This window comes from Cibotium barometz, chromosome 9, assembly GCF_041138505.1.
Source record: "Cibotium barometz isolate CiBa-2024 chromosome 9, ASM4113850v1, whole genome shotgun sequence".
Lineage (NCBI taxonomy): Eukaryota > Viridiplantae > Streptophyta > Polypodiopsida > Cyatheales > Cibotiaceae > Cibotium > Cibotium barometz.
Genome location: NC_141054.1, coordinates 24,687,239 through 24,713,179, shown reverse-complemented (window position 1 = coordinate 24,713,179; position 25,941 = coordinate 24,687,239). Strand labels below are relative to the sequence as shown.

The 25,941-nt window shown below is 44.7% G+C and overlaps 1 protein-coding gene across 2 annotated transcripts in view; it reads right to left on the bottom strand.

Annotated features, from left to right (window-relative positions):
- ABCD2 (ABC transporter family protein) overlaps positions 1-12,067 on the bottom strand; it is a 58,513-nt gene extending 46,446 nt beyond the window's left edge. Inside the window, exon 1 of one of the 2 annotated variants that reach the window (XM_086802604.1) lies at positions 11,504-12,067. In XM_086802604.1, the coding sequence (XP_086658730.1) occupies positions 11,504-11,803 (300 nt within the window). In that variant the 5' untranslated portion in view covers positions 11,804-12,067. The remainder of the gene's footprint in view (positions 1-11,503) is intronic. The other variant, XM_086802605.1, reaches the window with a different exon arrangement.
- Positions 12,068-25,941: the final 13,874 nt, after the last annotated feature.

The following is a 25,941-nucleotide window of genomic DNA, read 5'->3' as shown; positions in this document are numbered from 1 at the left end:
TAGGCTAAAGTCTAAGTCATACAATGCAAGGCGCTCTACGCGCATGTAACCGTAGCAGTAAGTACAAAAAGTGGTGCACAAAAAAGGGAGGCTAGAGGGTTGGGGCTAGAATCTAGATGGAGAAGTGATCACTATCAAAATCAGAGCTCTCGCTAGGATCATCTCCATCAGAAGAGTGCCTATCGGAGCGCTTGCAGAAGTCACCCTCACTAAGGATGTTGCACTCATTATCAAACTCGGGCTCTCTAAGCTGCTCTGACAAGGCAATCGGAGAGTCCTCATTTGCAAGAGCCGAGGAAGAACTACCGGAACCTCATCGTGTGTTTTAAAAAAATCACTTACAAACTTAGGTATTTCCAATTTCGAGATATGGAGTATTTTAAAAAGGAGGGAAGCATCATAGTTCACACGAAAGCTCAAACAGCCATAGACAAGCAAAAATAAGACCATTAATCCAAAAAATTTTAAAATTTGTTTTGGAAAAACAAAATTTTGAAGAAAAAAAATCTCGAAAAAATATCGTATTGTACGATATTCCGTACAATATGTTGTCGTACGTCGTACGGAGACAACTATGATCTGATCCATAGACCTTTTATTGTGCTTACCTCTTGTAAGCTTCTTCCACATGTAATGAAGTATCCTGGGGATAACCCAAAAGTTCAGAAGTGGATCATGGCATTGCAGGAATATGATATGAGCTTTATTAAAGAAGAAAATGTGAGAGCCCATATGGTTGATATGTTAACCTACAAAGAGGTGCAAGTGAAGCCCAAACCAGTGAAGGACATTGAAAAGCAAGTGGTTTTAGACCATAGATTACAGGAAGAGCTACAGGATGTAGATGGGACTCTCTATTTTGATGGGGCTTTTAAAAGAACTCTCGGTAAGGAGAGTGTTGGGTTTGTCTTTGTGAGCAGACAAGGCAAGGAGCTGTGGTCTGGCAACCAAGAGATTCAAGTTAGAAGCAACAATGAGGCTAAGAATGCAAGCCTCAATTTGGGTCTAGAAGAGTGCAGACATAGGAAGATTAGAAGGTTGGTTATAAAGGGGGATTCTCTACTGGTTATAAGGTAGGTACATGAAACTTGGAAAGTGAATAAAGATACAATGAAAACTTGGTTTTTCAAGGTGAGGAAACTCCTAAATTGCTTCCAGGCCTTCCAAATATGGCATGTATCCAAGGAAGGTAATATGAGAGCCCATGCGTTGGTTGGGCAGGTTTTCTCCAAGGATTTGCATGTTGTGACAATCCAAAAACCCTTATATCAAGGTAGAGAAACCCTTTTTGAAGAAGAGGTCTTGTTGACAGGTTTTGCCAGAAGAGAACTGCAGTTGTCAAAAGAGCCTTGAAATATGTATTGATTAGAGATGCATTGTATCATAAAGGGAATAATGTTGTTCTGAGAAGAGTTTTGTATCAAGAAGAGATTTTGAGTTGTCTGAAAGCTTGTTATGAGGAAGGTTGTGGTGGTCACTATGGTGTAGACATTACAAAGTGGAAGGTATTGACATCAAAAGTTATGTGGCCAAGCATGAATAGAGATATCCACCATTGGTGTAGAAGTTGCTCTGAATGTCAAGCTTTTCAAAAGAAGATCTTAATTCTTGAACCCCTGCATCACATCATGAGTTATGGGGCTTTTGAGAAGTGGGGAATAGATGTAATAGGGCCTCTACCAGGAACTAAAAGTAGAAAGTTTTACATCATTACTGCTGTGGATTATTTGACAAGATGGCCAGAGACCAAGGCAACTAGAAAAGCTACTGCCCAGTAGGTCTGCAGACTTGTGTATGAAATGATTTGTTACAGGTTTGGAGTTCCTTTAGAAATGGTCAGTGATCGTGGGAGAGAATTCAGAGCTGATTTAGTCAAAGAGCTGACCAAGAAGTTGGGAATTAAACACAGATTTACCACACCATAATATCCACAATGCAATGGGTTGGTAGAGAGCTTCAATGGTTTGAAGCAGAGATTATTATTCAGGCTTGTGGAAGATCATCCCAGTGATTGGGACTTGTACCTGGACAGAGCAGTTTAGGCATTTAGGGTATCTGAGAAGAATGCTACTGGGTACTCCCCATATCACTTAGTATATGGAGAAGATTGTGTGTTGCCTCTGAATGTGATGTTACCATCACTTGACTTTTTATTACAACATAACATGACCCAAGAGGAGCAAGAGAAGAAGAGGTTAACCAATTTGTATTCTTTGCTGTTGGACAAAGAAGAAACACATAAGTGGTGTGAAAAAGTCAGTCAGAAGAGAATTGAGACTTTCAATGAGAAGCTGGGAAACAAAGACTTGAAGAAGGGAATGTTGGTCCTCAGATACAATAATGCTTTAAATACTACCTTTCAGACCAAGTTTAGGGTCAGATGAGAAGGACCATTTATCATTCATGAAGTCTTTTCCAATGGATCTTATCAGTTGCAGGACCTGAGTGGTCAGATGCATGCAAGCAAGGTGAACGGCCTGAGACTGAGGCCATACCACATCAAAGTAATGTGAAAGCAGGAACCAAAATGTGAAAGGGTTGGGGCAATATGTGAGAGGTGCCTAAAGCTCAAAACAAACATGCACGGTGCCAATAAATAATAAATAAATGATGATGTGTAATGAATCCTAGGTGGCAGGGATAGAGTGGCAGTGGGGAGGATAAGAGCAGGTGCTGAAAAACCAACGTAGTAAGAGCATGGGGGATGGAGAAAGCTGGCTCATTTGTTCTAGAAAGGCAACGACGGGGCAAAAGGGGTTTTTTGGGACAATTTACAAGAGACAAAAAAATGGACAGAAGGGCTACGACAAGCGCAGGCGTGAGTGAAGCAAGAGAACAACCTACAGTGAAGTAAGCTAGCTACAGACAAAAGATCTTCTAGTTTTCGAGAGGAGCAAAAGAGATGTTCTGAGCAATCGAAGTGGATTTGGGTAAATCAGAGTAGAGAGGGTGCTAAGACCCAGAGAATCAATCAAGAGAGGAGTTCATGGTGGTTCCTGTGAAGCATCTCTTTTTAGAGACATGATTTTATCCAAAAATCATGTTCAATTACTCCTGTAGTAAGTCAATCGGGTGTTGTATTGTGTCTGTTTAGGGAAGGCATGGAGTTTGTGATAGTGAATTCACTGTAGCTTGGATAGTAGCTAGAATCTACAAGTGGAGAACCTACAAGTTTTCAGTGTGTTTATCTGATAAGTCTTAACCCTTTGTCTAAGTGCTGTTGAGACGGTCTTTCTTTGCTTTGTGAAGAGAACAATGAGTTAGAAGCTTGTATCTATGTGATGGTCTATGAGTAATGGTGTTTTGGAGCTTGGTTTGAGTTGTTCTATTTGATTTTGTTGAGATAGAACATCTGTGGAGAAGTATCTGATGATTTAGGAGGTTTGAGCTGCTTTATGTTTGAAACAGTCTTCTTCTGTTGAGAATATAGCGTCAGAATGGGTCAAAAGAGTGTCAACTATAGGCAGCCATGTGTCTAGGGGGTCAACAAATGAAGTAAAAGGGTCATTTTGATCATTTTGAGTATAAGAAAAGCTATTCTGCGTCGAGTCTGACAGTTTGTAGTCTAACAGAAGTCAGATAGGGTTGTGGGAAAGTGCTTATTCTGGAGCAGCTACGACTTGATAGTGATCCGCTGGATGTCTAAAGGGTCATAATTTGGTTTGGTTTAAGTGATAAGAGGGTTTAGAGATCTTAGAGGACTCAGAGCTGAGAGAGTCTGCTCCATTTAAGTCATTAATTAGCAATCAGACATCAGATCAGTCAATAGTAGTCGATTGTTGAGAGCAAAGTGTCTTTGGAGCCATAAATCTTCATGAAACTAGAGCAGCCTAAGGGCTAGGAGGATATGCCGGACATAAAGGAGAAAAAGAAAAGAAAAGAAAAGATATATTGTTACGACCCTGTGTTTTTCTCTGGACAGTATGCAAGTGGGCACGGGGACATGGTGGACAGTGTGAATGGCATCTGTTTGGAATGAGAAGGAAACCCATGTGTGGACAGCCCCAAGTGTGAAGGGGACAAAAGGATTTTAATTTATAAGGTTTTATAACCTTTGGTGGTTCAAAATAAATAATATTTTGAAAAAGCGCTTTTGCTATTGTTTTTGCTTTTAGTTTTTTTATGAGAAAAAGGGGAGTGGCGGGCTGTTCTTCAGGCGCCTCCTTTTGGTGAAAAAAAGAGCGAGCTTCTTCTTGGATGGCTGGTCGCCAAAGAGCACAGGCGACACCAGAGCTGCAACGCCAGGGCTTATCCCTTTTCTCTTGGTGAAAAGCAAGGCGGACTGAACTGCTTCTCTCTCTCTTTGAGAACCGGCGGGCTGGGCTGCAGGGAGCGTCGGGCTGGGACTGCAGGGTGGTGCAAGGCTGCATAGGAAGCAGATGACTGGACTGCTTCTCGCTCTCTCCACCGTTCTCTCTCTCTTCCGCTTTTGGCAAGAAGCAGGCTGGCTGGCTGCTGCGTAACAGTGCACAGGCGCCTATTGAATGTCTCTAACTCTCCAGCTTTTGGCAAGAAGCAGGCTGGCTGGTTGCTGTATGACAGGGACTACTTTTGGGCAGTTTGCTTCAGTCTGCCAGGGCCCATGTATCCATGTTCATGCAAGGTTCAGTTGTGGACATGAGTTTGGGGCTTTTGTACAAGTTGGTGGGCTGGTATTTATACCCGATTTGTTAATCGTGGGTGTGAGGAGGACCATACGCTTGATGTTGGGTGTAGGGTGGAGACTTGGAGATGATTATATCTCTCCCTCTCTCTCATCATAAGGGCCTGGCGTGTTTTCTCTTCTGTGTGCCATGGAAGTACGAGAGACTCTGAAACAGGAGAACAAGCTACATACGCAGGGGACAATGTTCATGGGAGAGATGGTGTCTTCGTGTTGAACTTACGTGTTCAGGGATTTGCTTACAGGTTCTCTATTTTTCTCTCGCTTGGTGCTATGGAAAACAACCCTGGTTTTGGCACCGTGCTTGGATGGTGTATTTGTGGGTTTCCCATGGAAACAGGACATTGGTTTTCGAAAGGAAACAGACCTATGGTTTATGGGATACAAGTCTTTGGTTTCATGTGGAAAACATGTCTTTGGATTCATGTGAACAGGTTGTAGTTTTCTAGAGGTTACATGCAAGCTGTGGCTATAGGGAAGGACATGTGGTATGGTACAGCCCTACTGCTGTTTGGGAAAGGGTTTGAGCGATCCATGGTAGAGATGGAGAAGACCTTTGGAAGCAGGGAGAAAAAGGCGGAAAAGGGTACTCCAACAACAATAAGTAGAAAGTCACCACAAAGTCATCCTCTGACGACGACGATTCTGACTTCTAACAGCATCAAGGGTTCCTGGATGAAGGAATCTTGTGAGTTTTGTGGCCGACTTGGTCATTCAGAGGCCAAATGTTTTGCCCAACAGGCTGCTTCCCGCAAAGCTAAAGCAAAGCAGGAGTCCTCCTCCGATGGCTCAGACACTTCACCCACGACAAATGGCTCAGATACTTCACCAACGACAGAGGAGAGTACGAAGTCTCATGCTAAAATGGCTTTTCTTGCTGTCTATGATCCCCCTGTTCTTTCATCTTCACAGGAGCAGGATAAGTCCATCCTGGTGGTCACACACGAGACTTCTGATTCAGAAGTCAGTGCCCTAGAGGATTATTTACAGGAGTTTCTGACAGAGACCTTATCAGTTCCTCTAATCCCTTTGGATGAGTATCTTCTCTCTTGTGATGTTACATGCTGATGCTATTATTGCAGATTTTCTCTCCTCTTTTAGAGGAGGATAATGGTTCTTCTACAGAGTAGGTGGATGATTTTGTTGAGATATCCTCACATATTCTGGAGCTTCCTACTTTAGCGGCTTCTCCTGGCAGTTACTTCTCCTTCTTATGTTTCAGAGGAGGCATCTTCCACTATCTTGGAGCCTGTTCCTACTTCGAACCTGGCAAATTCCGCTATCACCAATGATCAGTTTGTTCCAGTGGTTGTTTCAGTTTCTTCTTCATAGGAGGAGGATTCTACTTCGGTCCCGATACTTGTTGCAGATGCAGAGGAGATACCACATTTTTCGGAGCCATCTATGGTTCCATCTCTTGAGGACATCTCTCTCCAGATTGATCCGGGTGTTTCGTCTTTGATATCTTCACGATCTTCTCGTGGCTTCTTCCGGAGACCTTCTTGGTATTCAGATGTACCATATCTTCGCGAGCTTTGTGCCTTTTATGAGGAGGTTGTTCCTTCAGACTCTTTGGAGGATTTTTTGCAACGTGCTGGAGTTGGTCCACCCATCTGGTGCTGCAAAGGAGGTGTTGGAAATTATTTCATCCCCAGATGGACTTTCCCATGCATATTCATGCTTGTATCTGGCTCCATATGACGCCCTGCATTGGTATATCTTAGCAGAGATTATTCAGCATTTTTTCTACCATTTTTTGGTATTTTTTAGGCATTTTATAGCATTTTTTCGCTACAGCCATGTTGTCGGCCTACTATAGCTGGCCGACCAGCATACTGAGGTACTATAAAAGGGCTGGCTCCTTTTCTCGCATTTTTCAGCTTCTACAGTGATAGGCAGCATCTACGAGACCTCCCTCATGCTGCTCCACATGATGTACTACCTTTTCTGGTGATATTCAGCAGTGATCTTCTTTTCTCCTTTATGCTTGCTGTCCATATACAGTGTTGTACAGTTCTTGCAGCATTTCTGAGTGGGTATCTCAACATAGTACCCATTCTTTCAGAAGCTAGAGTCATGTACTTGATGCGGGAACTAGACAACCTTGATATGCAAGAAGGACTTGAAAGAATAGCTACTGCTGAACATCAATGAGTTAGTAGGAGACAGAAAGCTAGTCACCACTACTCTCAGACAAGGAAGAACAGACCGTGTGAGGAGATGCTAGTAGAGAAGACCAAGCCTTCTCTAGGGGCAAAGTCAAAGTGGACTTATCTTAGGGTGACACCAAGAAGAAAGGAAAATGTGATAACTGCCATAAGCCTGGGCACTACATCGACGAGTGCAGTAAATGACTTGCCAAGCTAAAGAATGAAGATAAATTGGCAAACTCTACCATCTCTACCTTCGATGAGAAGCAACAACAAGAAGATGCCGCAAACCTAGTCGAGGATGACTGGGCTTTCCAGGCACAATATCACTATGGAGGAGAATGCTGAATATTAATAGTGATGAATGTGGGAATAAAGAGGTACTAGGTGTTGTGTAAACTGGCATCTATTTACTTAGTATTCTAGGTTTAAATAAAGTAGTTTTAGTGTGTGAAGTTTGAACAGCTACTAGTGTGTGGGTTCTTTTGCGTGTGGGAACAACCTCTTAAGAGAATCTTATGTAAGCAATGATGTATGTAGGTGACACCTCGTAGGGACACTTGGCATCATAGTTTGACATGTGGCATATGTGGTGGCAACATATGTATATATCTTGTAAAGGGAGGTCTCTCCTATAAAAGGAAATTATCATAATGTTAAAGTGTGCCTAATCTTTCAACTTATCTCGTGCTCTCTTGCTAATCACTCTTGTTTAACATTGTGATTAAACCTTAATAACCAACAAGGTCATGGAAGGCCTCAAGAGCTTTGCGCATAACAGATACTTTTTGGTGCTGTGTCTTCACGTCCTTGAGCAAATTTGTAAGAGGTGTTGCAAGGTCGAAAAATTTCTCCATGTGGGTGTTGTAGGCATGAGAGAGACCCACAAATCATCGGATTTCTTGAGTAGTCTTGGGTACTCGGACCTCTAATAGACCAAATGCGCTCTTTTTTTCGTTGATGTAGAGCTCATTGTATTGCAAAAGTTGCAAGACCTTCTCCTTATCCCGCTCATGCTGTATTGTAGTGGCAGAAAAGATTAGTATATCATCCAAGAAGATGATTACACACGCTTTGCCTCTGTGTCCTTGTTGTCTTTATTGTTATGAGTACTCTTACCTGGTTGGGATGAAGATTGCTACTATTGCTGCTAGGGTTTGGGACTTGCTTGCTTGGGCTTGCCTCCGTTCATCATCATTTCCTGATTCTGAGTCAAAGTCAGAGCCCGGTCATATGACTTAGGCTCGAAGTTCCGGATAGGAAACCAAATGTTTGTATCCAACTCCGTGAGAAATTGTTTTAGCTTCTCATCTACCGACTTCCCCAACTGTTGTGCCATGGTTATGACCTTGTTTGAGTAGGTTAGCACAGGAAACCCATTATGGGAGAGTTTGTTAAACTCATCCTCTAAATTGGTCAAATACTAGGGTAGAAGGAATCTAGCTTTGAGGTCGGACACAAAAGTATCCCATAGGTAATGAGTTTTGCCTGTGGTTGGATTTGTATGAAGACCCAACTAATGCTGCCACCAAGTAACGACTTCCCAGTGAGGCATGGAGCAGCCATATGGACTGTCTTGAGGATTTGCAACTTTAGCCAACAGAAAATATGCAACAAATTGATGTATAAATTGCATGAGTGCAAAATGGTCACGGTAATGTTATGTGCATGCTGATGTGATGCTGCTGATGATGATAACAATGATGACGTTGATGAAGATGCTTCTAATGCTGATACCGATGGTTCTACTAATGATGCTGAAGAACATGTTGATGATGATGATGATGCTACTACTCTAATCAGGGATTAAGACAATTCATGCCGCGAGCGTACACGTGACATTCCCTTCTGCTAAACTTGATGAAGGGGTGGACACTCTGTCATCCTTCCTCCCTGGACTTCCACTCACCTTGAACTGCGACTAACTTTGACTTCTACTTACTGACCTTGACTGATATTTTTGTATGAACACTCATGCATGTTGCTAGGCCTTTGGAAATGATCTGAGAGCTTAATGAGGTACTGGGTATGTGTACCTACCCTCAAGGAATGCTTCCTCAGCTTCGCTTGTTGTTGCAGACCACTCCTGAATGCTCTGATACCAATGTTGCATGCACGGAAGCCTTGTTGTACATCCACAGCCCTAAGCCTGATTAAGAACATTGATGCTAATTAAGAATGATTAAGACAGAGGAGAGAGAAGAAGAGAGTATTTAGTGTCAGGGTTTTCTTGTATTAATATGGTACAAAAGGTTGATAAATGCTTGTACATGATTTAGGGCTATGGTCAGCCCCATAGGGATGACCTAGGCCCTTCTACATATCTTCTATTGTGGTTATGAAATGAAGGAATGATGAACTACTGCCTGACTGAATGCTGAAATATGATTATGCTTATATATGTGTGAAAGGGGCTGGTCAGCCAACACATCTTTAGCCGGCCTGTTGTGGGGACAAGAAAATGCCATAAAGCTTGGATTAAATGCTGCATTTACTGTATGCGCTGCCCACACCTGCTGCCATGCTAGATAACATCTGACCGACTGCTCCAGAGGTACCAGTAGGCTGCCGACAGCACTGTGGAAGCTGCCGACAGGGTACTCCTGCCTTCCAATGATGGTAATGTTGACGTGCGTGCTGATGTGATGCTGCTGATGATGATAACGATGATGACATTGATGAAGATGCTTCTGATGCTGATACAGATGGTTCTACTAATGATGCTGATGAAGACGATGATGACTCTGATGCTACTGCTCTAATCAGGGATTAAGACAGTTCATGCCAAAGATTAGCCATGGCATTGGCATACACGTGACACCATGATTTCAGCAAACGCACGTGCCAGAGAGTGATGGAGAAATAGCATAGGTTCCCAGCAAAATATGAGAAGTTTACAGTTTTCAGCCTTGTAGCCTTTCACCTTGTATAGTTTCCGGTTTGACTTGAAGCTGTCTATCCAAAACAATTTGATATGGTGGACAACACATTGTACTGAAGGCTTGTTTGCGAATTATATTAATCACTCCATTAACAAAGCTGATATGAACTTGGCACTCACTGCTGTTAGCAAGTTCACCAAACACCCTCCAGAGAGTCATGACTGGGTGCTAAGGTGCTTCATAGCATCAAGGATACGGCATCCCATTTTTGGGCAAAAGAACATGACCAATCTCATATTAGATTTGGGTCATATATCCTGGATCAGCAAAAGCAGCCAAGAGTGGCACTCTCCTTAATAAAGCGGAGTACAAGGCCGCGTACCTTGCATTGTGTAAGTCGTCCGAAAGAGGAGGATACTTGGAAAGTTGGTGACTTGGAAACCATGTAGGGGCAATAGAATTGCAATTTGATAGATAATTTGCATGGCTATTGCAAAAAACTACGTATGCATGCTCCCATGAGGTTTCGGACCACTTTGTAGGTGAGTTCATAATAGTCGGGGATGTCAAGGTGGTCCCTTGAAGAGTTGAGCAGATAACTTCACCGAGGCTTTTGGCAAGGACCTACTAGAATGGTATCTAAATCCGCTTTTCAAGTCTCACAGGAAAACTTCGCCTTCTCGGTAAAAGCTGAGGGAGGCATCACATAGCAATGCTCCACCCTCATACATACGTGCCCCATTCAGTCTATTTGCTAACTCCCTTCATATGCAATATCCAATTTACCTGGACTGGAAGGCAGGGACTTGGGATCTCAGTGAGACACTCAATGAGATCAAAGAGTGATATCATAGCACATACAGCATTGCGCATGTTGCAGGTTGGCACATAACCAGACATGCAGTTCATCAATGTAAACATGTGGCAACCCCCATGCAACTTTGGGCAGGTAGCACCACCAGCACCAACAAACAGTACATAGAGAAAGATGCAACGTGGGCAGGAGCAGATTGCAGGGCCACAAATGGGCAGGCCTGCAACAGACATGGGTAAAAAAGGGTTAAGACGAAGGTCCTAGCAGCCCAATTGCTGGTCAACTGGACCAACCTGCAAATCTATGCCTACCAAGAGCACTCCCTTCAAACCATGGAAGAAATCTACTATTCTTCACACATCAAAATTTCATTGGTGAGTGATCAAGAAGATAGATGGGGAATATGTCATTCTCTCATCCATCACCTGCCATCCCCTCAAAAAATTCAGCTTTTTGAGGGGTGGGGGATGGCGCATGAACTTTCAGTACCAATATGTATGCAGGACAAAATTGGGTCCAAATCTCAGCGCCTTTTTTGTTCTATTTGTTTGTACTTGATCAATTGCTCAAGTTATTAGTGCATGAGCACAATATATCTACACACAGTCAAGTAGGAGTAGGGGGTAAATGATTGTGATTGATCAAAGCAAAGGGGTCATATCCTTGAGTCCAATGAGTGCGTGTGCGTTAGCATCTACACACAATCAAGTAAGAGTAGGGTAAAGGTCAATGATTGTGATTGACCGAAACCATATCTTAAGATGATTGCAGTTGGACAAATGATCATGATTGCACCAATCACATAGACGATAGAGGGTTGAAATTACTTTTATTTTCATCGAATCAATTCTTAAGCAACCATTAATCAGAAGTACGATATTACTTTTATTTTCATCAAAACAATTCTTAAGCAACCAGTAATCAGAAGTGAGGTTTAAATTTCATCAAATCAATCTTAAGCAACCATTAATCAGAAGTAGTGAAAAGGTCGCACCTTCTGTTCAGAGGGTGGCGGTTCATCTGAGATGCAGGAGGCATCGTCCGGTGGAGTGGGTGGAGACTTACTGTCAACAAGCTTATGTTTGATGATGGGCGATGCGGAGCTTGAAGAGCGGGCTGCTGCTGCTGTGTCTTTGGGGGAAGAGGCCAGGCGTCTGATTAGGCATTTTGGGCGCCCATTATAGCGGGAACACTGTAGAAACCGGAGAGAAGGGCCGCCCAGGGTAATGGGCAAGGCACGGCAGGCAGCATAACAGGAGAAGGGAATAGCCCCTTTTGATGGTGCTGCTGCCATAGACCCCCTCTTCTTCTCCTTCTTCTTCCTCCTCCTGCTGTTTATTACTTGTGCTCGCCTTCTCCGCTAAATACTCCTCATGGCTATCAGAGAGGAGCTTCAACAGTGGCCCGTCAGTACCATCAGCCTAGTGAAGAACACAGTTATGCCAAGTTCCAACGACTTAGTACTGGTTGGGGTAGATATTTAGGGTGAATTTGCTATCCAGCGTGCAATGGACTGAGCTAGCCTGAAAAGGCGGACGTGTAAGGTCCTAATTAATATAATTAATTAATGTAAGATTGTATTAATCAATGCCAGCGGATATTAATACAACACGAATAAGGCCCAGTTCACAGTGAAGCGGCGGAAAACACACTCAAAAATGAGCAATTCCAGGTGGAAAAGTTAAAAAATGCACACTTCCGTCACCCGAGTGTTCACACAGAGGGCGGAAGGAAGACTGCACTAATTTTCTTCCGCCGCCCAGTGTGAACCTTTCGGGCGGCAGAAGAAAGAATAAAACAAAAACATGGAAAGTAGAGCCAAGAGTTGATTGGTGCCAACATGGCACTTTTTGCCAAGTTGGAGGGTGGAAGAAGTTTGTTCCAAGGGGGGGGGGGGGGGGTTGGAACAAAACTCCCTTTTTTCTTCCACGATGTGGCACCTCTCAACCTTCTCTTCCGCCGCTCTATGTGAACACTAATGTCCATATGGCAACTTTTTGTTGGCTTCTACACTTTTTAAATTCCTTCCGCCGCCTTATGTGAACTGGGCCTGCATGAATATACAACACGCATAAAAACCTCAATAACAAATAAATTTTTACGCAAGCCAACTGTCAAACCAGTGAATTTTAAGCTCCTGCTTCCCGCCTTTCAAGCTGCATCGTCGTCTCTCCTTCTCTGGGCGGATGCCCTCCCAAGTGCATGGGCACTGAGAGGAGGAGCCCGTCCCTTGTTCGTCCCCAGCTCCCATCACCTGCAAAACCCATTCAAATGCTCAACAGTCACTTAACCGGTGCTTCTCCCTCTTCATCTCTACAAGGTCCTAGAACAAACCCGTGGAACCAACTCCCAGACAAACCTTGGGGAGACGACTCCTTAATAGACGCAGTAATGGAAGAAAACTCCCGTCTCATGCAAGAACTCAAGGAAGCTAAAGAGCAGCTGTTATCCACAAAAAGCGGTGATCAACATCCCCCCAAAGGAAGACAGTCAAAACACTAATGGCGCCCAACAGAAAGAAACTAACACCACAGCTGAAAAAGGTAACCCCCAGCCCCTGTCGGTTCATGTAAGTCTTCCTATTGAGCAGGTCAGGAACAAAGTTGAAGAGTACTCTGAAAGATGTCTAGTCGGCCTACTCTCTTTGGCCCGCGACCGTCTAAGAAAGCAATGAAAGCCTGGATCCGAGACAGCTGGTCCCCTATAGGGGTTGAGGTCACGCTCACGCAAGCCTTGGCCAAAGGGTACTACATATTTATGTTCAAAGAGGCCAGCATGGCTATGAAAGTCATCAGCTCGGGACAATGGATGTTCAGGCACCTGCCATTCTGCTTTATGAGGTGGACCAAAGACTTCAACCCGGATGGCCCTCAGTGTACCCTGTGTGGGTAGAGCTCCCTAACTTACCCATTCACCTTACTCCTTGGATCAAAGCCATCCTAGCTCCCATAGGTCAAGTTTTAGGCACCAAAGCTTTTACTGACTATAATCCCGCATGGCACCCCCAAGTCCTCATTGAGCTAGACTTGTCTCTCCCCCTCCCGGAAGAGATCTCCATTGGATGTGGGGAGTTCTCTCTCACCCAACCTATTCTCTACAAGCACCTACCAAACTCCTGTTTTCACTGTGGGAAACAGGGTCATCTCATCAGAAACTGTCCTATCAAGAACCCTCAAATCATTCTTCCTCACCTAGCTAACAAAGCTCCCCCCCCTCAGCCCTTGGTCCAGTCCCCCCCCCCCTCCTCATCCAATCCGCCATCTAATTTCAAAGAGCCTGATGCTTCAGTAGGCAACAGACGCAAGCCAACTATCAAACCTAAAACCTCTGTGCCTATAATAAAGCCTAACAGGTACTCTATCCTGGCTGCCATACTAGAACCAGGGGCTACTGAAGAGGAACAGGACTGCGTGGAAAGTACTCCATTAAACAAGCTGAGACTTGAGAAGGAGGTGGATAACCTTGACGATGCAGAAATGGGTACTGTTTCCAGCCCAGCAAAGGAGAACAGAGCAGCTCTACAGCCTGCTGTACCCAATGACATGGAGATCAGTAAAGAGCTCAAGAGAGGGAGAGCTCAACTTGGTGCCACCCCCCAGTCAGCCACCAAGGGAGGAGCAAGCAAACCCCCCAATAAAAGATAATGAAAATAACCAGCTTCAATGTAAAAGGCCTAACTGACTTGAAGAAAGCTCAACTTGTCAGACAGTGGCTTAAAACCAAAGGCCTCTTGGACATCATTGTTTTAGTGGAGATTAAGACTACAGGAGAAGAGTTGAACAGAAGGCTCAACACTATCTCTCCTGACCACTTCTGGATTCACACCCTGCATTCACAGGGAAGTGGAGGATTGGCTGTGGGCATACACCTCGACCTCAGCTCTGAGCTGAAGGGATTCCACATAGGACACAACAACCAATGGATAGCAGTGTACCTAAACAACTTCACTCTTGTTGGGATATACGCCCACCACGGACCCCAAAAGCAAAGGACTGATACCTGGAACTCTCTCCTCAACCTGCAGGCCCCCACCCTCATCCTGGGAGACTTCAACATGGTAGAATCCCTCCAAGACAGGTTCCAAGCCAAGGGTCAGGCCCTATTTGGAAGAGAAAAGCTTGCTTGGGAGAAAGTCCAAGCCAAGGGTCAGGCCCTATTTGGAAGAGAAAAGCTTGCTTGGGAGAAAGTCAATCTTCAAGACCTAGGCTAGGAAGGAATATTCTCGTGGCAGAATTATTCAATAGGGGAGCTCACCAGGAAAGCCAGGCTGGACAGAGCCTATGCTAGCAACGAAATTGTTGCAAAACACAACAGATGTGAATGTCTGGTTGACACTACGACTTGCATCTCCGACCACTATCCCATTATCACCACCATGGATAATCAAGACACCAGACACAAGGCTGGCTGGTTCCACACTGATCCAGCCCTTTTTAAACTACCTCTGGTCAAGGAAGAGATAGTCCATATCTGGAAATCTTTCTTCTCCTACAACCTCCCCCCGGCTAAAGCTTGGAACCTCGCCATCAAATCCACTCAAAACCTCCTAAAGCAAGTAAGGAAGGAGGTCACAGCCCACAGGACCAGCAGGCTCAGAAAACTTCAAGCTCAGCTTCGGATGCAGGAGTCTTCTACCAACCCTGGAAACCTTAACCAGCTCAGAGCTCAAATCAAAAGGGAGGAGGAAATAGCCCTCCAGCAAGCCAAGCTCTTCACCAGAGACTGGTGGGCAGGTAAAACTGATAGACCGAGCAAAGAAATGTTCAAGATGCTAAAAGTGAAACAAAGACAAGAACACCTCCCCCTCCTTTGCTTCAAAAATGGAATTAAGGCTAGCAACCACACGAGGAGAACAAGCAGCTCCTAACTGAATATTACAGGGATATCTTCCTTGAAGCAGGACCCCCCTCTCAAAGCAAGCTAAAGGCCATGCAGACCATCAAAGATGTAAGGGAAGCCACTGTTCCTCCTAATCTAGCAAAAGTTCTGGAGCGGGACATCTCTCACGAGGAAATAAAAGAGGTAATATTATCTCTCAAACCTAATAAAAGCCCAGGGGAAGACGGCTTGGCTGCTGAATTCTACCAAACCTTCAGCGAGGTATTAGTAGACCCTATCCTCCAAGTGTGGCAAGAAGCGATCAAATACGGAGCATTGCCCACCCAATCTAATCAAGCCCTTATCAAGCTTATTCACAAAAAAGGCCCCAAGGAGGAAGTAGGAAACTGGAGACCTCTTACCATGCTTAACAGTGTGTACAAGATCATCGCCAAAGCCCTTGCCCACCGTCTGTCCGAGCACATGAATAGCTGGATAAATAAGGAACAGAAAGGATTCATCAAGGGCAGATACATCCTAGACGCCATCATAGCACTTTGGGAAGGCTTTGAATATGCAGAGAAAACTAATCAGGATTTTCTCTTCATAAAGATCGACTTTGAAAAAGCATATGACAGAATCCACTGGGACTTCATCCTCCAATCCTTAAGGGATATGGGTTTGGGACCCCATTTCACCCACATGGTCAAAACCCTCTTCGGTAATGCCAAAGCCAAGATAATATACAACGGAGAGCTCTCTGCCCCCTTCCCGCTTCAAAAGAGCATCAGACAAGGCTGCCCGTTAGCCCCCCTCTTATGCCATAGCCTCAGACGGCCTCAACTGGCTCATCAAGGACAAGATGAAAAAAGGAGAGATAGATGGAATAAAGCTCCCTAATGGAGACCAGATCTGTACACAGATGTTTGCTGATGACACCAATTGCTTGATAGCCAATGAAGAAGGAAGTATAAAGGCTCTCTGGGAATGCTTACAAATCTATTGCATGGCCTCAGGTTCTTCAATCAACCATTATAAAACAGGCATCAAAACACTCATAGAACCACCGCCTGACTGGCTTAAGGAAGCAGGCTGCAATCTCATCCAGGACGGTGAGATCTTCAGGCTCCTAGGAATACCTATGGGCTTTAAGGGCATTCTAAGACAAAGATGGCAGTGGGTCATGGAAAAAATAGACAACAAGCTCCTGAGATGGAAAAGAAGATAGCTTACTTTGGCAGGGAGGATCATGGTCCTCAACCACTTCATTCTGCCCTATACCATCTATTTTATCAGCTGCTGGAGGCCACCAGATTCTGACCTTAACAACTTTACCAAGCTGTGCAGGAACTTTCTTTGGGGCGGCGACCCTTGGAACAAGAGCATACCCAAAGTCAAGTGGGACATCTGCACCACCCCTAAAGCAAAGGGAGGACTAGGTATTCAGGATATCAGGATCACTGCCAATAGAATGGCAGCTAAGTGGATCATAAGAGCATGTGCTAACCCCTCTGAAGACTGGGCTCAACTTCTCCTCAAGGACACCCCCAGGTTTGTCATCACGGGCTTCAATAAATGGAACAACCTACCCCTCTCAACCATAGTTGTTTCCAAGTTCCCCATCTCTCCCAAAGGCAGTCAACTAGTGTCCTCAATATGGAAAGCTTGGAATAACATCAAATTGTACCTAAACCCAGCCCCAAACCCCCGCATTTCAAAAGGCGCTCTGGCCTGGGACTCCTGTTGGTGGTCCAGTCTCCCTTTCCCCCCCTCCAGCCAAAGGAAGCCCAAATAGTGCTAAACCTTCACAAGAGAGGCATTGTAACCTGGGCAGATCTCAGGAATCAACATCTCGGAACCTGGCTTTCAAGAGCTAAACTTGTGGCTAGATTCGACTGCAGGACCCTTGAGCTGGACCTTGTGCAAAGCAGAACCTCGAAATGGGATCAGCAGGAGACCTGGAAGCTAAACAACCCCTCTGCCTTCAACATCTGTGCTTACCAATGGACAGGCAATAAACCTCTTCTCCCCATCCCTAAGATGACTAAAGCTCCACCCATCCACCTAACCCTCAACCGTAGATGGAACACTCAGTGGGATCGGAAAAAATGGTACAATATCCTCAAGAACCTCTGGAACCCCCACAAGAAGTCATGCCTAGCATGGCTCATTGCTTATAGAGCCCTATGGACCCAAGCCAAGGCAGCTAAATTCAATGTGACATCTAATCAATGTGCAAGATGTGGACTCCTAGAAGATGATATTCACATTTTCCTACAGTGCCAGCACATCTCTCAATCTTTCAATCTACTTCAAAACATAGTATCTAAATGGGGCAAAGCTTTAACCTGGAAATAGATTTTACTGGGAGAAGCCTTAGGATGTTCAGATACTCTTTGGAACGTCATTAGAAGCGAATATCTATGGCATGCATGGATGCTGAGAATAGCAGCAACGTTCAACAATCCAGAAATCAAAGGACCTCCGCTTTCAGTTAGTCTAAGCTCATCATGCAGCAGATACTGGTCTAAAAGATTGCCTTCTCTAATCAACTCTGAGGAAAAGCTAGAAATCAAATACAACAAGAAAGCCTCAGACTTTACCAAGTTCAAACTGGACTCAATCAGAGAAAAAATCAGTCTAGTCATGACCAAAGACAGATCACTAATTGAATTAATCTGTAGCCTGTAAAGACGCTCTACATGCAGCTATCATGCCTCTAATCAGAATAATCAATGCGAACCCCCACAGCAGGATACAATAGACATCTGATTCAGGATGCTATCAAAGTTCAATACAATTGCCAACCAGATCCCTGCAAGAAGGCAGAGACAACGAGGGATAAGCCTCGGCAAGTGACCTGTAGGACAGGCTGTTCCTCCTCCAGTCAGACTATTCCTCCTCCAGTCGGACTCGTGGATCAAGAAAGAAGAAGGAACCACACAGTCAGAAAATCCGCCACCAGCGACCCTTTGGGAGAGCCTGCAAAAGCGAGGAACTCGAACACCAGGTAAAGCCCCTCATTCCTTTGATGCACCTGCAAGGAAGAAAAAAAAAGAATCAGAGCAGAGATACCCTGAACCTGCTCAACCTGTACCTGAGAGAGGATGCCTGCCCGCCTCTCGCCGTGCTGGCGATCCAAGTGGAAAGAAGGTACCATACCGAGGGCGATCCCCCTTCGACCCCTTTAAGTGCTGGTGATCCAAGTGGAAAGAAGGTACCATACCGAGGGCGATCCCCCTTCGACCCCTTTAAGGGCTCCTGCACATGGATTGAAATAGAAATAGATTAAAAAGGGAGAGGAAGTGAGTCCAATAACAAGAAGATGCTCCCCAGCAAGCCTCATCCGGCGCCCAGAATGGTGAGCAAGAAGGACCCTGTAGACCCTTTGCGAGGGGAAGAAGAGAGAGGAGATCGATCGGCACTAGGAAGGAGGAGGAGAAGCAATCCAGCTCAGCGGACATCTCAGCACCCCACCAGCATTTCTCTGTAGAAGATCCAGAGGTTCCAGGCTGACCGGGGAGATCGCCATTCAAAGGAGACGATCATTGGACGCCTCCCACCCCTCGAAGCGGCAGCATAATGAATAAAGCAGAACAACCAGAAAATCTCCTGAGAGCTTGCCTCCTCCACCTCACCAGGAGCACCTTCTCAAAGCATACCATGCTCTCGCCGGGAGAATATTCGTGATGAAGACAGATCCCTGCGAGCTGAGGAAGATGTACGCCAGAAAGGGTGAAGAGATGAGCCTCATCAAGCCACCCCCAGGCGCAGAATCGAACGAGAGATATTGCATGCAGGGTGGAGCTGCCTCATTCGAGTGGAAGTGACAGGGGTAGATAGCCAGGAGAGAGTCATTTAGCATGTGATGACACGTGTAGCCAGCCACTTGTCCACTGCATGTTGGACACGTGGCATTTGTTTCTTGGATTCCTCCTTTCTTCTCTAATATACCAGCCCTTTTTTTGAAAAAAAAAAACCTCAACAACAATAGGAGCCTGCACCGCATGTGCCGACACGTGTAAGCACATGCATAGACATGTGTTGGTCATTGCCTCTGGCCACGTGTCCACTGCATGTTGGACACGTGGCCCTTGTATCTCGGATTCCTTTTCTAATCAATTCTGCCTTTTTTTTGAAAAAAAAAAAACCTCAACAACAATCTGCTATTAACTTACTACTGGCGCGCAGAAAAAGTTTCGGAGCGTTGAACGGCTCTCTGCAGGTGAAGCTGAAGCTTACGATGTCCACTTGCTGCGCCTGAGCTCCTCTTCTCCCCTCTGCAAACTACTGCCTTGCCCAGAGGCTTGAAGCCCTCTGTGTGCTTCCTTCCCTACTTTCCACAGCCCCCCCCCCCTCAGGTGCATGGGCACCGAGTGGTGGAGGGGAGCTCCTACTCTTCTCAGAGAACAGGGATCCTGCTCTGGGAGTAAGCCATCTCAGTTCACTCAAGCTGCCTTTCAGGAATTCCTACATTGGCCCCCGGCCATGGATGGCAACAGAGAAACCATGCTAAAGTATGAGCAGGTTTTAGAAGACTTCATGGATACCAAGGAAGATTCTAGAGCCCGAGTGGAAGAGCTAAATTTGTTGTTGCTGCAGAAACAAGTCGAAGAAGAGGCTCAAATCAACAAGCAAGCTCCAGCTAAGGTAATGGACACATCAGGTAAACCCTCTTCCACTAATCCTGTGGTTTGTCTTCCTCCTGAGCTGGTTCATTCGCGGTGGAAACTGATTACACAGCCCGTTGTTTAGTTGGGTTAATGTTTGGGCCAAGACCACCAGTAGATTTCCTTAGGGGGTGGGTCAAAGATAACTGGACTTCCATTGGTATCGAGGTAGAGATCATCCAAGCCCTCCCAAATGGATACTACCTCTTTCTATTCAAGGACCCAAATATGGCCCTTAAGGTCCTAGGTTCAGGGCAATGGATGTACAGGAACATCCCATTCTGTTTTTTCAGTTGGTCCAAGAACTTTAACCCTCAAGGTACTAAACCCTCAGCTTGCCCGGTGTTAGTGGAGCTTCCTAACCTGCCCTTCTACTTGTACCCTTGGCTAAAAAAAATTGTCTCCCCTATAGGGAAAGTGCTAGGCATGAGACCCAAGAATGATTACAACCCGGCTTGGCATCCTCACGTCCTTGTGGAAGTGGATCTAGATAGGCCCCTTATTGATGAGATTGAAATCAATTGCGGTGAGTACAACATCCAGCAAAGCATTCTATACAAACACCTACCCAACGCATGCTTCCATTGTGGAAAGCAAGGACATGTTATCAGAGAGTGTCCTTCAAAATACCCCAATTTGAGTGCCACTAGTGCCCATAATCTTCCCCTAGCCATCAACCAAGCTCAGCCTACTGGAATGAATAAGAATACTACGGTGCCTTCTCCCCTTGTTCCCTCTACATCAAAAGAAAAGGGAGAAAAGTTTACTGTGCCCAATAGGAAGAAGACCTTTAGACAGAATAGGGCGGGAAACCAGAAGGCATTTGCCAACTCCTTTGCCTTATTAGATAGCATATCTGACCCGGATGATTCGGTTGGCTCCTAAGAGATCAGTCAATCCACGCCGTTGGCAAAGGCATTTGCCAACTCCTTTGCCTTATTAGATAGCATATCTGACCCGGATGATTCGGTTGGCTCCTAAGAGATCAGTCAATCCACGCCGTTGGATAGATCTAGAATTCTGGCTGAAACAAATCAAATGGACCATGACCAAGTGCTCCTGCCCCTCACAATGAACGGCTGGCCCGTTGGGAGATGAGCAAGATAGGGTTGAGCAGTCTCTGTCTGATACAGAAAATGGCTTGCCCAAAGAAATGGAGATAGTCAAGGAATTGAAAAGAATGCATGCTCACGTGGGTTCCACCACACCTCAAGCTGCATCAAAAAGTGGGACCTAAAAAGGTCAACTCCCAGAAAAAGAGCAAATGAGACGCACCACTTTGAATGTCAAGGGGTTGACTGACCTTTCAAAAGTCCAACTAGTGAAACAATGGCTAAGGAAACAAGGAAAATTTGACTTTATAGCTCTAACGGAAGTCAAAGTTAGCGGAGATGAGCTTGAAAACCAGAATCAGGAAAAACAAAAGAGATCTACTATATCTGAAACTAAAAGAACTGGAAACTGCAGCCAATAAGGAAGATGCGGCTATTCAAGAAGCCTTTCTTGGCACTAGGGCTGAAATTAGGAGAGAAGAGGAGGTAACCCAGAAGCAGGCCCTTCTTTTCTTTAGAAATTGGTGGGCTGGAAAAGCTGACCTTCCCACTCCTGAGATGTTCAAAATGCTAAAAGTCAAACAATGTAAAGATGCAATCCCTACACTGCATGATCCCAACTATCTAGATAACACCTCTGAGGAAGGGAAAAGATCAAGAGTCTTCCAGTACTTTAACAATATATTTAGTAAAGGGGGAGGGGTGACCAATGACCAACTCAAATGCATAGCTCTCATAGGGCAGGGCAGGAAGCCAACCATACCTGACACACTTGCTAAAGAGCTAGAAAACAATATCTCCAAGGAAGAGATTGGCAAGGCCATAGACTGCCTAAAGGTGAGGAAAAGCCCGAGGATTGATGGCATGCCCGCTGAATTCTACAAGACGTTCAAGGATCTTGCTGTCTCCCTTACTGGCGGTGTGGCAGGAGGCTGTCTCTTTTGGGGCGTTGCCTCGCCCGATTAATGAAGGGTGGATAAAACTTATCCATAAGAAAGGGGAGAAGAATGACTTGAGCAATTGGAGACTGATTACCATGTTGAACTGTGCCTACAAAATATTTGCCAAGGCCCTTGCGCTGAGACTGTCTAGTCATCTAAAGAATTGGATCAGACAGGAGCAGAAGGGATTCATCAAAGGAAGGTACATTCTGGATGCCATTATCACCTTGTGGGAGGGTATGGAGTATGCAGAAGAATCTAAACAGGACTACATCTTCTTCAAAATTGACTTTGACGAAGTCTATATGATAGGCTCGATTGGCATTATGTTCTAGAATCCCTTAAACACATGGGTGCAGGTCAACACTTCATCCAGATGGTGAGTGCTCTTTTTGGGAATGCCACGGCTAGGGTGAACATCAATGGTGTGCTCTCTAATGCGTTCTCCCTGACGAAATCTATCAGACAAGGCTGCCCGTCGCTAGCTCCCCTCCTCTATGCTATTGTTGTAGATGGTCTGAACTGGCTGATTAAAGATAGGATGGACAAAGGGAAAATGAATGGTATCTCTCTGCCGCCCAACAATAAACAGCTATGCACCAAAATGTTTGCTGATGATACTAATTCCATGGTTGCCAATACTGAGATAAGTATAAAGTGCTTTTGGGAGTGCTTGGACATTTACTACAGGGCTTTTGGCTCAGTCATTAACCATAAAAATACAGGTATCAGGTCCCTTATTGACAAGCCTCCTGATTGGCTGATTAAAGCTGGCTGCAAAGTCCTGGAAGAGGGAGTAATTTTCAGATTATTGGGCATTCCCATGGGATTCAAGGTCACCCTGAAGCAAAGATGGATGTGGGTGCTAAACAAGGTGGAAGAGAAACTTACCAGATGGCAGAAAATGCTTCTAAACTTGGGGGGTAGAAAGATGATAATTAACCACTTCATTATCCCTTCTATCATCTACTTTCTTAGCTGCTGGAGACCGCCAGACTTTGATCTCCTGCAGTTCATAAGGCTTTGCAGGAACTACCTATGGGGGGGAGACCCCTAGATTAGGAAAATCCCTAAAGTCAGGTGGGAATGGTGTTGTTTGGATACAGGTAAAGGGGGCCTTGGAATCAAAGACATGTCCAATCTGGCTAATAGAATGGCTGCCAAGTGGGTGCTGAGAAGCTTTCTCTACCCCTCGGAAGACTGGGCCTAGTTGATCACTAGGAAGCTGGAACAATTCCAACTTAAACAATTCCCCAACAAGTGGAAGAAGCTCCCCCTGCTCACAATTATGGCGAGCAAATACTTGGTGAAACCGGTTGGCAGCCAATTGGTCCATTCACTTTGGTCCGCCTGGAATGCTATCAAGACTGACCTTATCCTATCTGAGAAGCCTACAGCGGCTTTGAGAATGCACAAGAAAGGAATATGTTGTTGGTGGGATATTTCGGACAGAGACATCAATGCTTGGATGTCCAGAGCTGATCTGATCAGAGATTATAATGTCTCATATGCAGAATTAGACCTTATTGGGATAAGAATCAGATTATGGCACTAATCGGACACTTGGCTGCTTTCGATTAAAGATATGCCAGCGCACAAAGCTTTCCAATGGAAGAATCAAAAAAGACTTCTCCCTATTCCTCCCAAACAGAGGACGGATCCTATCCATTGCACACTAAACAAGAGATGGGGAATCCTTCTGGACAGAGTGCAATGGTATTGTCTGTTTGACGAGCTATGGAATAAGTATGTGGAACCAAAAAAAGCATGCCTAGCTTGGTTGGTCATGTGCAAAGCTATTTGGACCCAGCTTAAAGCCTTCATAGGGGATGGGAAGTGCCACAGATGCAAGGAGTTGGAGGATGACCTGCACATTTTCATGCATTGCCCTATTGCAAAAGAAATGTTTTGAGTCATCGGCCAAATGCATTCAGCTATGGAATGGCTACACCCTTGGCTGAAAAAACTTGTTACTTGGAGAAGGCATCAGGTGCACCTTGGAACTATGGGCTGTCCTGAGAACCGAAATGTTATGGTGCTTATGGTTAAATAGACTTGATTCCATTTTTAATAGTATGCATACTAACAATTTCAGGCCGAAAGAGAACTTGATTCATGTAGGTGAAAGATGCATACAAAGAAGGTTGAAAGACATGGACTCCAAGCTTCATCGGCTGCAGGAAAAAGCTAAAGGAAAGCAAGTGGATCAGATAACACAGCAAATTCAGGAATTGTGGAAGACGAGAGAGGCCGTCATCTCCAAGGATGTGTTGCTCATCAAAGCACTCTATGCCTTTTGAAAGTCACACTCACGAAAAGAGGGAAAAGCTGGTTTCACAGCTAGAGAAACTGCTCAATTAAGTCAAAGGCAAGCTCAGGGCTTGCGAAACTATATGTCATGTGCATAGTCAGTGGTCTCATTAGAGTTCTCAACATGTTGTAACCTGTCTCACAACATGTATGACATTTGGTGAGTGCAACTTACTCAGCGAATCAAACCTGCAGCTTCTCTTGTTTTCTTGCTTTCATTGCCTAGATTTACTTCGTTATGTGGGGGTTCCCTTGCATGATTATATGGATTTTCTATTTATGGTTTAGGAGTGCTCAATTGGGACTTTTAGTTCTTGATAATTACGATTCTTTGCCATGTTATGAAGTTTTTGATATGTGATTTGGAACTTATTAAAATCCAATTTGATGTTGAAATTGTGAAATTTTTTATTAAGATCACTAATTTATGGATTAGATTTCATTGTGAGTGTTAACCCATTCCTAGGGTTAACAAGAACTACGGCGATTATCTTACATCAAGGAGTCAAGGTAGATATACCAAAAGGTCATACATTTAAGATATGAAGCAATGGTGTCCAAAGCTACAATTTGGATGGGCGCCCATAATGGTCTGATAGAATACTTAAGGTGATTCCCACTTCAAGAACGTGTGGTAGCAAGTTAGGATAAAGTCCCAAGTGATGTACTTCATGGATATATTATGAGAGTAGTCATTGTAATAGCATTAGGCCTCTTATTAGCCTAAAGTGCCCGGTCGGCCACAGTTTAAGCGAGTGTGAACACTTACTTATGGCCATGTATATAAGTGAATTTCTCTCATGATACAATATACTCTCCCATTGTGCAATGGAGTCTTGCTCTTGCTAATCTCTCTCTCTAATGCATGCTAGTGAGTGTGTGAGTGATGTGAGGTGAGAGGAGGGACGAGTACGCTCATGGAGTCTATGTAAAGCCACATCCTTGTTAATGTTGGGTATTTCGTGGTGTGAACAACCCTTATTAAAGTTTAGGTCAGAAGATAAGGTTTGATACCTATAAAAGCATGTACTTGGGAGGGGCTCTAATTACAAGAGTGTTGTTTGAGTTGTGCAACATTGTTGCTATCACATCTCTCTCTCTCTCTCTCTCTCTCCCCCCGCCACACACACACACACACACACACTCACCATGGCTATCCTCCATCCTTTTTAATGTTGGGTATTTCATGGTGTGAACACCCTCTATGGGTGTGAATAACCCTTATTAAAGTCTAGGTCAGAATATAAGGTTTGATGCCTATAAATTCATGTACTAGGGAGGGGCTCTAATTACAAGAGTACCATTTGAGTTGTGCAACATTCTTACTATCACATCTATGTGTATCTACTCCCTCATCCAACAATTGGAAATGAGAGAGAGAGAGAGAGAGATTGGATTGTTGGAGGAGACTTCAACATGGTTGAGTATCCCTCTGACAAATAGTGTGGCCAGGTAGAATACACCCTTTGGAGAGAGCCTCATGGGAGAGGTTCATACTCTCCTTCTATGGTAGGGATTGTTGGAAAGAGGATTTCTAGAGGAGTCCTAACTCTTTATCTTATTCATGGCATAACCGTAGAAGCAAGGATGGATGCATCTTTGCATGGTTGGATAGATTTTATGTGGATGATTGGGACCTGT